General features: G+C 37.9%; 1 protein-coding gene across 1 annotated transcript in view; it reads right to left on the reverse strand.

Annotated features, from left to right (window-relative positions):
• Cped1 (cadherin-like and PC-esterase domain containing 1) overlaps window positions 1-13630 on the reverse strand; it is a 241432-nt gene that overhangs the window by 14016 nt on the left and 213786 nt on the right. The window contains exons 18-21 of the mRNA XM_013019900.1: window positions 8600-8820; window positions 8241-8342; window positions 6969-7056; window positions 5724-5870 (exon numbers count right to left, since the gene is read on the reverse strand). Of these exons, the coding sequence (XP_012875354.1) occupies window positions 5724-5870; window positions 6969-7056; window positions 8241-8342; window positions 8600-8820 (558 nt within the window). The remainder of the gene's footprint in view (window positions 1-5723; window positions 5871-6968; window positions 7057-8240; window positions 8343-8599; window positions 8821-13630) is intronic.

Consider the following 13630-nt stretch of genomic DNA (forward strand, 5'->3'; position numbering starts at 1 on the left):
TTTTCAATTTCCTTTTGTGGTTGATGTTTTATAAGCATCAGAATGGCAGGGATTCTCTGAGAAGGGCAGGTGACTTCAGAACCCCATATTGTGCCATGGAATTGGAGTGCTCTTCATTCTGTCAGCTTCCTGTTACTTGGACCTGGGTCTGTTCATTCTTCAACAATAAACATGAGTTTTCAAGAAGAGGTGTGTGTGGGGGGGTTCTCTCATTCTGTAATCTGAGTTAGGTGTCTCTTCATATCTCCACCACACCACCTCACAGGCTTTCATACTATGGGGTTTTATGTTTTACCAGTTGATAGAAATGTTTTGAAGACAGAGAATATGTTTTATGCTTTATTTTATTTATTAATGTATTTGTTTTTGCCAGTCTTGGGGCTTGAACTCTGGGCCTAGATGCTGCCTTGATCTCCTTTTGCTCAAGGCTAACACTCTACCACCAGAGCCACAGTGCCTCTTCCAGCTTTCTCTATGGTTCGTTGGAGATAAGACTCTCAAGAACTTTCTTGCCCAGGCTGGCTTTGAACTGCAATCCTCAGATCTCAGTTTCCCGAGTAGCTTAGAATGCAGGTGTGAGTCACTGGTGCCTGACAATATTTTTTATTTTTGATCACTACTACTTAGCTCACAAACTGGACCAACTGAACAACAGCTGAATGATTAAATAAAAGAATAAATAAAATTGAGGTAACTGGAACAGAATATAGAGGGAAGACTTGGAAGAATAGTAAACAGGACTTGGTATTTGCCTGGTTGAGTTGTTAAGGGGGATGGCTGAACAAGGGTAAACATGAGTCAATTTGCTTAATTAGCAAATTGTGGTGCAAAGTAGGGGAATAAGGTTAAACAGAATGTTAATGATTCTTTTGGGGGCATATTGCTCTTGAAGTGCTTATGGGAATTCCATAAGGTATTCAAGCTCACTTTTACAGAAGTACTGTAAAATGCTTCAGTAAAGTGCGTACTCAAAAACATCTGTTGAATAAACTCATTGATATTTAAAAAAACACCTTTATTATTTTTAATGCAAATTGAATTCTGGGATATTCAGTACCAGCTTAACTATGTTTACTTCATTTGTTCTTTTTCCTAAAAAAGTAATTGCTTCAGGTGTCTTTTTAGGCAGATAAACTTTAGAAGTTTTAAAAATGTGTGTGTGTGTGTGTGTGTGTGTGTGTGTGTGTGGCTTGGGAATCAGGCCCAGAATTTTATGCCTGCTAGGAACGTGTTCCACCATTGAGCTATGTTCCCAATTCAAAGAATTATTTTTTTGTCATTGTTTAGTTAGTAAACTTTTTAAAGTTTAAAAAGCAAAAGAGAAAAAATATTTACAGGTCAAATTATGTTTGTTTCTTTAAGTTAAAGATAGAATATAAGATTATGATTAATTAAGAATAGAAAATCATCTCCAACAGATCAGAATTTTCTTTTTTCTTTCCATTGTGCCAGAATCAAATGAAACTTGTTGGTGTTAGAGCTGGGTCATGATGCCAGATGTTTTTTTTGATTGAATATATTATATAATGGATGTACAACTGATTAGAACTAATTAATCACTCAGGAACTGTTTGTGGATTTGCCTCTTCTGCAACTAAGTTTGGGCTGATGTATGTCTGAATGCTTTCCAGGTTTTTGCTTGTTTGCCATAGATGTTTGTCACATAATGTAAGTCTCTATCCAAAACCTCTGGGGTAAGAGCTACCTGGATCCTTTTTGCTGTCATGAGTAAACACTGGGAAAACAAAATTCCATTCCCACCCATAAAGAGAACCAGCTGCTTTTCTATTCCACAGAAACCTTTAGTCAACATTGATACACATCTTTGAGAAACTGTTTATAGATTCTCAGTGACAACATATTGTCTTTTGGTAACTAGCAGATAAAAGTGACGCTTCAAGGCCTTTAATCTAACCTACAGCAATAAGATCTCACTGAAACAGATTTGTTATGTCTATAGTAGAATTCTGACCAAAAAACAAACAAGAAATGTCAAGGTCTCAGTTTACTTAACATAATCATTCTTCTCAGGGATCTCTAACTCTATTATGAGGAGGACTTAAATGAACACTAGAAGACACAAATTCTGGGGGAGGATTGGGTGAGGGGGTGCGGGGGGAGGCTGGGAGGGGTGTGAAGGGTAAACAAAGGAGGAGGCTGCAATGCTTGGTAAGAAATGTACGCATTATCCTGCCCATGTAATTGTAACCCCTCTGTACAGTATGTTCACAAATAAAATAAAATAAAATGAAAAAAAAGAAAAAAGGAAAAAAAAAGAAGATACAAATTCTAATGTTTCTTATACACGTTTCTCATTCTTGCTATTATTTTATGGTATCTTTTTCATCAGACTGATGAGATGAGCACAGAATTATTTTTAACAGAATATTTGTTATATCCCTCATCAAACAATCATTTAGAAAGAGGTTTAAGTTTATTTGTGTGTGTGTGTCTGTTAAAAATATTTTGAAGTTAGAACCTCTCACTTGGTAAGCAAGTGACTGTGGCATTGGCATTGCGTTTTTTTTTTTTTTTGGGGGGGGGCCGGTCGTGGGGCCTGAACTCTGGGCCTGGGCGCTGTCCCTCAGCCCTTCAGCTCAAGGCTAGCGCTCTACCACTTGAGCCACAGCGCCACTTCTGGCATTTTTCTTATGTGGTGCTGAGGAATCGAACCCAGGGCCTCATGCATGCAAGGCAAGCACTCTACCACTGAGCCACCTTCCCAGCCCCTGACATTGCTTTACTATTACTTTTTGCCCAGTCCAGCCTAGGACAGTGATCCTTCTATCTATTTTCTGGGATGGGGTCTATCTAGGCTGGCTTGAACCACAATCCTCCCAATTTCTGCCTCTTAAGTAGGTTAAATTACAAGTATGAAACACCGCAACTGGACTTTTTCCTTTTGGTAGTACTGCCATTTGAACTCAGGGCTTTGTGCTTGCTAGTGAAGCACTGTTTCCCAGAGCCAGGCCTTCAGCTATTTTAGAAATTTTGATTATTTTAAATAAGTGAATAATGACTTAAGATGTTGAGTGATACTTTGGAAATATTATAAAGGGGGCTAGGAAGGTGGCTCAGTGGTAGAGTGCTGGTCTTGCATGAGACCCTAGGTTCAATTCCTCAGCACCACATAAGCAGAAAAAGCCAGAAGTGGTGTTGTGGCTCAAGTGGTAGAGCACTAGCCTTAAGCTGAAGAGCTGAGGGACAGCACCCAGGCCCAGAGTTCAAGCCCACAACTGGCCAAAAAAAAAAAAAAGAAAGAAATATTATACAGCATCAGGGTCAGTATCAGAGACTTCCTGAGGTACCAGAGATACAATTTGTCATTAGTGAAGTCACTGTTATTCCTGTGCAGGGCTTGACACTCTATGATGAAGTGATGCAGCTGAGAAGGAGGATCTTATTAACTCTCCATTGTAACTGGAAGGGCAATGGTCAGGACCCACAGTTCAGCTCAACCACACAAACTTTACAACGGATCCCACTACTCACAAATAAACAGAGATAATCTGGGAAAGATCTAAGAAGCTTGCCCATACAGGCAGAGTTTGCAAGAAGCAATTTGTTCATAGTGGTAACACACAAAAATGATCAAGTCAAATAACTGTCATAATGTCACCTGACAATGTTTTGCGAATTAAGAAACATTTTCACCAGAAATAATTATGAATCAATATGCTAGTGGTGTTGGTTCAAAGACTCTTTTTTTGTGGTTTGCAAATGAAGATTAGTATTGACTGGTTTGTTTTGTGGCAGGAGATGCGTGTCACGCACCCATTTGGGAAAGACATTTTCTGTTTTTAATTCCAGCCGTGCTGGAAATCATTGGAGGACATTTCCTTTTTAGACTTTCCGAGTACAAAAGCTGAACAAGAAAAGCAGACACCTCACCCCGAATTCTAATTAAAGACATATTACATAAACACAAATAAATACAGCTTTTCTAAAAGAGGCAAAAATAAAAAGTCCCCAGTTTGTATGTTGTCTTTCAAGTCCCCATTTTCTGTGGGTTTGGCCTCCATAGGCTTGCTGTTTATGTGAGCAAATGATCCTGGGCTGGCTCAGATGCAAGTTCATTGTTCCTTTCTCTCCCAGACTAAAAAAAAGTATTGGTTTTTTGCAAAGAGGACAAGTGCTCTGCGGGAGGCATATTTTCTTGTGGAAGAAATTAGTGTATGCACAACTTAAAATCTGTTTTATAGCAGCATGGCCAAATTTCATGCTGCTAGATCAAAACTGAAAATGTCATGTTCTCTGCTGTGGCTGCTGGCTCTCAGTTCTCTGAGATACAATCCCATTGGCCACGTGGAAGGGAAATAGGAGCCCATCAGCAAATCGCATCGATATAATGCATTGCTAGCAGATTTTGGGGGTCTTTATGAGAATCTGGGGGCCTAGATGAAATCTGACAGTCAGCTGAAGGCTGAAACAGGATCAGAGGTAAAAATTATTTGGAATGAATGTGCTCTGCTTGATAAAGGAAGCAAAACACAAAAAAAGAATGAGTGAATTTCAGATAGGAAGGTAAACGGAGGTACTCTTCATCTCAGGGCCCGCAGAACTTCCTGAGACCTGCATGCAAGCAATGGTTGCCAAGGAAACTGATTTCAAGTAACTTCTGAAGAGTTTATGAAGGACTTGCAAAGGTGTGGACAAAGCCAATTATGCTAATCCTTGTTTCATCCAAGGAATAGAGCAAGGAAATCAAAGGGGGAGAGAGAGAGAGAGAGAGAGAGAGAGAGAAAGAGAGAGAGAGAGAGTGAGAGAGAGTGAGAGACTGAGAGAGAGAGGAGAAAGAGGTTTTTCACAGGACTCTTCTAGATTAGTTGTAAGGTATGGAGAGAATGAGAAAGTCAGAGCAAGAGCAAGAGAGATGGCTTCATTGGGAATTAGATGTATTCCCAGCAAAGGAATGATGTGTGCATGTTTCCGTAAACCGAATGCGAGCAACTAAGTACAACAAGCCTAGTGCCAATTTGAATATTTTCCAAGAGGTTGCCTGGAGGGGCAGAGTGACCTCCAGCAGAGTGATGGACACTTGGTCACCAAGGAGCCAGGGAGGGAATCCAGCTGCACGAGTGCATTGCCTCCATCAGGAAAACTATAGCCAACAGGTCCCATTGGGAGGTCTTTTCAAGTTCACAAAAGCACGCTTATAAGAGAGAGAAGTAATATGCTATAGCCAGTAAGCATATTTCTGGGTTATGCTGACTTGTTTTCTGTTGTTATTTTATCTGCCCAAGTCTGTTACTTAATTACTGATAATACATAAGATCATTATTATCTTTGGAGAAGAAAAACTACTCAAAACACGGGCCTATCTGTTATGTGTTTCCTACCCCATTTGTTGGTTAGCCGATTAAATAAACTTGATTTTCACGCTGAAGACTTTTGGCATCTTTTTTTTTTTTTTGATGAGATTTCTTGTGGGAAGGAAGGATTGAAGTCTTTAAGATTAAGTACCCTTCTCCACACTCCCTTCTTCCCACCAATGATGTAAGTTTTCAAGTGTCTAAACACTGATTTGTTATCATCTCTGGTTTTTTGTAGATAAAGTTTTAATTACTACATGCCTTGGCTGACTGATGATGAACACCTAATTTAATCTCCACTTGACATCATTTTCTGTGAAAAATGAGGTGGATGGTGCAATTAAAGATACAACATAAATGCTATTTGAAATGCAATCAAAATCTGTGAGAAGCAGAAATTGGAATACAAACCTCATGGAAATGGCACGCACAGCTGCCCTGCAGAAATTCTTTGTATCGCCCCATTGTTAGAGCGAAGGTGTCAACTACTTCATAGCCATAGCTTCTTGCAGCATTCAGAAGAACCAAGTTTTCTTTCCATAAGTTCTGTACTTCACTCTGTTTTGCAAAGCAAAAGGCAACCGTTTGTTAACACATGTTGTTTTGTGATTCAATAACTCAAAAGAGAAATGATAAATGTCGGTTTTTGAAGAGAGATTGTGCATACTGTAACATGAAAAATTTCCTGTGCATGTCTTACATGCAGAGATTTTTTTTTACTATTTAAACTCAGAATGTTAGGGTTAACATACATTTATACATCAAAACACAACACATACATATCTATAGAGATATACTACTTTGAACTTTCCATGAAAAATAATTAATTTTATTGCCATGATAAATATTTAAAATTCTCATGTTCAAAACCCAGCATTTGATATATCACAACAAGAATAAATAAATAAGATAAATAAATCACAGGCCCTGCCCTGAGATACACCATTATAGTAGGAAGACAGATACATAAAATATATATTTATTTGTTAGAGGAATATATGCCTTGTTCTACATGAAGCTCTATCAGGAGCAAGGGGGACAGGTCCATGAGCTTCAAGAGCACTCTGGAACAGTTTAAGGTTTATTTGAGGACATTTAATCTGTATTGAGATGAATTTACTATCTTATTTAACTATGGGTCAACTGTCTCCAACTCCTTTCATTTGTGACTGTCCAATGAAGGAAAAAGCAATGACACTACCCCAAAGTTGTTTTTTACTTTTAAAGTAAGCATCTTCAAAGGCCACGTTTTACCCAAAGGACTCACTGACATTGGCAATTTCACCTGTGGTTGCAGTCTGATGAAGGAAAAAGGCAAAATCTTTAAAAGTATATAAGATGTTGGTGTGCTAAAGAGATGCATAAGGCTCAACTTCCCTCACATGTACCTCAATTTGTTTATTTTACATAACTTGGGCTGCTATTCTTCTTTCATGAATTCTGCATTATTTACAACACATTTGTGGGCTATTGTCTCCTTTCCTACAGTAATAATTGTAATTGCTTTGAAATCATAATCCAGAAGTATTTGGTACCTTTTGATTTTTATGAAGGTTCCTAAATATTACATAGAGCTTTTGGATCATCTTCCACAAGGAATCTCTTCTAAGAAGAGAAAACAGGAAATCCACATAGTGTAGAAAAAAGTGGGCTCACCTTGGTTAATACATGAACTCCATGCACTGGCAGGTGAAATCCAATGCCCAAAGTTTTGATGATCACTAGGATATGGAGTAGATTTTCCCTGAATGAAAGAATCACAATTCTGAAGTTACAAACTTGAAGTTAACAAACATTTTTCTTCTGAGTGTGTTAATTGCAGAAACAAATACAATAGACTTTTATAAAATAGAATGTGAGAATTTGCATAAAGAATTACATACCATTTCATAGATTTGATGTACACTAAATATGTTTGCTGGATAGTTTTGTGTGTCAGTAGTCATGTTATTATGAATTTAACATTAATATTTGGAGATTTTCAGACAAGGTCTTGACCTTGAACTCTCCAACCAGGTCCTGTCTCAGCATTGTAAGTGCTGGGATTACTGATGTGCATTACCACATTTGGATAGAAGACATGTTTTATTCTGTAGTAATTTTAAATTTGGATGCCAACATTCTCTATTGCAGTTGAATTTAAAATGATTAAAAAATAATTTATATACAAGACAAAGGGTATGGAAATAAAAAACAGCAACAAAAGGGAATAAACCAGAGGAAAAAAGGAAAGGAAGAAAGGGGAAAAAGAATGGCAAACAGTACAATAAAACACTTCTTTCTTTCATTTCTTGGAGTTCCTTCCAATAATCATCATTCTATATGATCATATACACATAGCTTTTGGGCTCTTGTGATCCTCTCCTAAGAAAATCCTCCTTTGTTCTCACTGTGTGAATGTTTAGAGTGCTGTTTAATTAGTCATGTCTAAGTGTAATTATTTGTCTTTTGCTATCTATTGGGTTTACTTGTAAAGTTATAGGTTCATTCTAATTATTACAAATGAGGAAAACCATGCAACCTATATTTTTATTTTTGTGCTCTCGGTCTTGCATTTAAATAAGTTTATCTGATTGGAGGAGGGACAGGGGAAGCAAAGAAATGGTGGGACAAAGGGTGAACCAATTTAACAGTGATACTATGTTAGAAATGAATTATACAACTTGGTGGGGAGGAGAGATGGGAGGGAAAAGCTGGGAGAGAATGAGGGAAGGGGTGATATTCTTCAACAGGAAATGTCCTCATTACCTGACTTATGTAACTCTAACTCCTCTGTGTATCACTCTACAATAAATTTAAAAATAAAAAAATTTAAATTAGATTTTGAGTTCTTAATTTTAAATGACAAAGTTGTCCTTAGTCTTATCAATTGTGCCTTTTATTAAAAATAATAAAATACGAATGGCAGTTTTTGCTGCAGAAGTTTACCTCTTCAAAACCCTGTGAATAATTTCCAGGTGATGGGAATTAAGCCACTGAACACCACCAACAACCAATACTGTCTGGCCAGTATTCTCTAGGGGACGTGATCTGAAATCCAGAAAGAAAAACAACACATGTTGCTTTAAAACAGATGGTAAACATTTTAGCTGCACTGCCTCACATTTCACTGAACCATGTCTGGCTTCCTGATCACAGGGCCTCTTGTCATTTGCAAGTCATTTTCAGCCACATTAGTGGCTATCTAAGCTTTTCAGCACATTTGATATACAGTGAACAGTTATGGCTGCTAGTAGGAAACATCAGTGCCTTGTGGCATTTTGCCATTCATAATAGTTCCATTGTACCTTTGCAAGAGATGCTCAAGTGCTTTCTCAAATGTTGGTCTCATTGAGGGGCTTATCCAAAACTGGGGATAGTAGGAGTAACTGATCCAAGTCTTCCCGCCATTGACATTGGGGTATAGTTTAGTGCCATGCACCTTCTGCCATTCCTGTAGCGTTTCGTTCAGTCTTTCAATCAGATAGTACATGATCCCTCTGTTGGTTGAATCACCAATAAAAAGAATCTGTAAAGAAAACATATTTGGTCCAAATTTGATGTTTGCCTGTTATATGATAGTCTAAAAGAGTTAAAAATAGTTTTAGCAATGGTGATTATTATTATTTTCTAAGCTAACTATAAATACACATCTAACTGAAAATTTACACATCATTAAATTACATGTCTATTGAAGGACAGCCTTTCAAACTTAGAAATGTCACATATCATGTTTCCTTCTAAGCCCGTTCATTTCCCTCCCTTCTCTATTGATAACAAAAACATCATTTATCTACCCACTAACGTGTGAAGTTTTTTTGTTTAATTTATTACTCTCCTTTATGTTCATTCTTTCTCTTCTAAGCAGCTAATGAACCCTATAGATTGAAAGAAGCCAATGAGATTTTTCACTTATATAGGAACACTTAGGTGTTTTATAAACTGTTATTATCACTGTGTAGAAATTATGCAAAATAATGAACTTCATTATTACACTTGCATGAAGGTATATGATTTTAATCATATTTATCTCCCTCATCACCCTCGTTTTCTTCCTTCTGCACCTCTTCTTCCTCTTTCTAATAGTCTCCTTCCTTACATTCATGATTTTTAAAAAAATCTATCAACCTCTTTCATGAATGTGAAGACTGGGAATCCACAGAGCGGCTTTCTAGAGGTCATGCTAGCCCTTGGAAAAAATACCAAAGGATGAGATTCTTATTTTCTGAACAGCATTTCATATACTAGCGCTTGTATCTCAGTGCTCGTGCTCCACAGCATCACCGCCTTCCCCTGCCTACCAGCACCCCTTGCCTCAGTTTCCCACTGCCTCCAAGGTGTATTATAGTAACCCCTAATGGATCTTGCTTTCCATACTGTGGCTGCCCTCAAAGCTAGCCAACACACAGTCTTGCAGGACTCATTTCAAATGTCCTGTTTTCATGCTTCAAAATTGCATGCATCCCTCTTTCCTATGGGATAGTCTGAACTATTGAGGTCCAGCTAACCTTTACAAATTTTGATTGCCTATCATTCTCTGCTATGTGCAGACTTCCACACATGAGGAATTTGAGACTCAAGAAGATTGAAGTCATAAATCTCGTAAATGGTTAACACAGGACTCAAACCCAGGCCCTTTAATTTCAAGTGCAGGGTCAATAGCCCATCCTCTCAAAGCATCATGACAGATTTCTACTTTTTCATCACACATGATTTGCACTCAACAACATCTGTTTTTCCTTGTGTTAATCCATCTGCTGGAAAAGTTCCTCCCTCTGCAATCCTACCTGTCAACCCCAGATGTGACATGAATGGCACTTCTATAAATGGTCTCCTCCAGTGCCTCCAGCCAGGGTTACCTTCTCTGTCCTCTGTTTCCATTTCAATTTTCTTATAGATTCTGATCAAATTCTACATGAAATTATGGCTACTTGTGTTGGTGTCCTTTTTTCCCCTTGCATCTTTTCTGGAAATATTTGAGATCAGCGTCATTTTTGAATTTTAATTTCCCTCCCAGTACCATGCATAGGCTTTAAAAATACAGGGCAAATTGAAAGTAAAGGAGATCAGGGTAAAAACTCATTCATACATTTTTTCTGCTTCTTTGAGATTGTTTTTTTTTCCATTAGTCATGCACACATTTTCTTCTAATTTTAATAGGAAGCCCAATCATTGTTTCTCAGATATTTCTACCTGTGTCTGTCCACAGTGAAATAAGAACTTAAGAATTTATAAGATATAAGACGGGAAGGGATGGGAAGGGGAAACAAAGGAGGAGGCAACAATGCTTGATAAGAAATGCACTCATTACCTTGCCCATGTAATTGCAACCCCTCTGTACGGGATTTTCACAATAAAAATAAAAATAATTTATAAAGCTTCCTTTTCTCTTTTCAGTAAGTGTGTAAAAGTAGCTGTGTGAAAAAATAGATCTCGAAAGTCTCTCCATTTGCCTTCAGATCCAACACTGTTGCTTCAAATATGGCCAAACAGAATAGCGTGTCCAGGCCTGGAATGGCTTTTCAGTCAAGTTCCTCTTGGGGTACTAAAATTCCAACACAGGAAAATAATTTTTGAACTGGGTACCGGTGAATCATGACTGTAATCCCAGCTAACTGAGAGACTGAAATCCGAGGACTGCAGTTCAATGCAGCCCAGGCAGGAAAGTCTTTGAAACTCTTTCCTCCAGTTAACCATCAAAAACAACAGAACTGGTAGAGAGCCAGTCCTGAGTGAAAAAAAACCTAAGGGACAGTGCCCAGGCCATGAGTTCAAGCCCCAGTATTGGCAAAAATGTGATAAGAATACATTTTAAAATAAATTAAATTTATTCTTGATAGATTTGAACTGTAACTGCACAGATTTCTGAATTTTTTTTAGAGAGATTTGAACCATCAAGAAAACTCTTTTTTTTTTGGTTGGTCATGGGGCTTGAAAAGAAAACCCTTAATTTCAGGAACTAACAACTATTCATGTCTGTATTAATTTGCTAGGACTGCCCTAACACAGTTCCATAGACTAAATGGCTTTTTGCCACACGAATTTATTTTCAAATATTTCTGAAGGCTAGAAATAAAACAACAACAAAAAACAAAAGACAAGGGCTTGACAGGGTTGTTTTCTTCTGAAAGCCTCTTTGGCTTGTGGATGGCTGGCTGACTTTCTCTCTCTCTCTCTCTCTCTCTCTCTCTGTGTTTCCATAGGATTTCCTGCCTTTGTCCTAATCTCTTCTTATTATAGAGATCCTGGTCATATTGGATTAGGTACCCCTCAGATCCTATCTCTAAACTTTCTGAATTACTGGAGATTAGAAACTCAGTATAAGCACCCGATGGCTTGCGGGGAATGATACCATTCAGCGGGCTGTACTATGAAAGGAACTTTGATATCTAGCTTTTAAACTCCATTGCTCCATTGCCACCAGGGCTTTTTTTTCTTTTCTTTCTTGTAGTGTCTTATCAGTATCAAGATGCAATCTTGGACAGCTAGTATGATACTAGATGTCATAAGCACTGATATGTACATATAGTGTATTATAAGGAAAGACATCAACGTTTAGAGAGTTAAAAATAGTTGCATAGCGGGGCACCAGTAGTTCACACCTATAATCCTAGCTACTCATAAGGCTGAGATCTGAGGATCGAGTTTCAAAGCCAGCCTGGGCAGGAAAATCTGTGAGACTCTTACCTCCAATAAACCACTAAAAAACTGGATTGGTGCTGTGGCTCAAGTGGTAGAGCACTAGCCTTGAGCTGAATTGCTCAGGGACAGTACCCAAGTCCAGAGTTCAAGGCCCCATGACTGACAGAAATAAATAAATAAATGAATAAATAAATTAATTAAAATAGCATATTACTGAGGGAAAAGCAACAAGAACATGTCTAGATTTCCAGACTTTCTGCATGGCTATTTCTGAGGAATCAACCCATCAAAGTATGTCAGAAGCAAGGTAGGTCCATTTCTGAGTTCCTCTACACTGATGTTTATTAACTAGATGGTATTTTAGATAAGTGCTGTGCATATTTCCTTATGTGTAACATGGAGCCAACAGCAGCAACACTACAGAGAACTTCAGTGAGACGTGCAATAGTGAATCCTGGCACACAACACACGGCAAATGAGAGCTGGTGTTAAGATATAGGAACGGCATTCAGCCTTGACTGCTTCATACCTCATAGGGTGCTTTACATTTATAAGCTCCTGCAGAAAACATGTTACAGAAGGTAGGAAATATTTGAGTCACAGTAGTCTCTCTTCTGCCCTACTTAGTCTGCTCCCATTGAGCTCAGCAGGACTTGAAGTGTTGCTGTAGAAACCAGAGTTCTGGATGGAGGATTAGAAGTCAGATTGCTATCCTGAGCAAACGCTGACAGAACACCTTCTGAGAACAGGTCCCTGTCATCTCCACCGGGGATGAGTAACTAGTGAAAGCTGCACAGATACCAGAAGGAAGTATTCCCACCATCATTGGCAGAACAAGCTTTCCTAAACTGGAAGTATTTAGATAGCATTTTCTAATAGCTCTAGATAGTTGTCCAGACACAGCTTTGGGAAGACCATTTTTAAAAGGGTTCATTTTATTCCAGGGCCTTTCTATTTATGAAAGATGGAAAGATAAAGTATAACTAAAATGAAAATGCAATGGTGTTTTTTTTAAAGAAGCTGATATTTCTGTGTATAGCAGTTTTTGTAAGAGGTGAATTGGTATTCCTGACAAAAAGTACATAACTTGAAAATGCAAGCTAGTAGAAGTGCCTAGAACACAAACAATATTATGAATTGAAGTGTGGTTCTACTCATTCACATGACTCAAATTCAGTTTTGTATCTTTCAGATTGTTCAAATATACTGAATTCTGATATAAAAAAAAAGAAATGGAGAGATTGGTTCAAAGAACAATTTCTATTTTTTTTTTTTTTGTCATGGAGCTTGAACTCTGGGCCTGGGCACTGTCCCTCAGCTCTTCAGCTCTAGTCTAATGCTCTATCTCAGTTTCTATTTTTAAAAGGCCCAAGTTATCACAATCTAATACTTATGACAATCCATATAACTGAAAAATGACTCTCCCTTTCTCCCATGAGAATTGTTGCCTTATTCCAGCCTGCACAGACACTGTTGGTATAAGCTATCAAAAGAAAAATGTGGTAATTAACTACAAATACCTATTAAACATTTATAAAAATAATATACTTTAGTAATAATATAACACTATAATAACCAGCTTTTCTCACTACCAAAGTCACAAAGATTTTAAAAGCCCAGGGACACTGTGAATTCTGGAAACAAACCCATACCTGCACTAAGTGTTAGAAGACTGGGTTCTTTCTTTTTACTTGTCT

This window comes from Dipodomys ordii, unplaced genomic scaffold, assembly GCF_000151885.1.
Source record: "Dipodomys ordii isolate 6190 unplaced genomic scaffold, Dord_2.0 Scaffold48, whole genome shotgun sequence".
Taxonomy (NCBI): Eukaryota; Metazoa; Chordata; class Mammalia; order Rodentia; family Heteromyidae; genus Dipodomys; species Dipodomys ordii.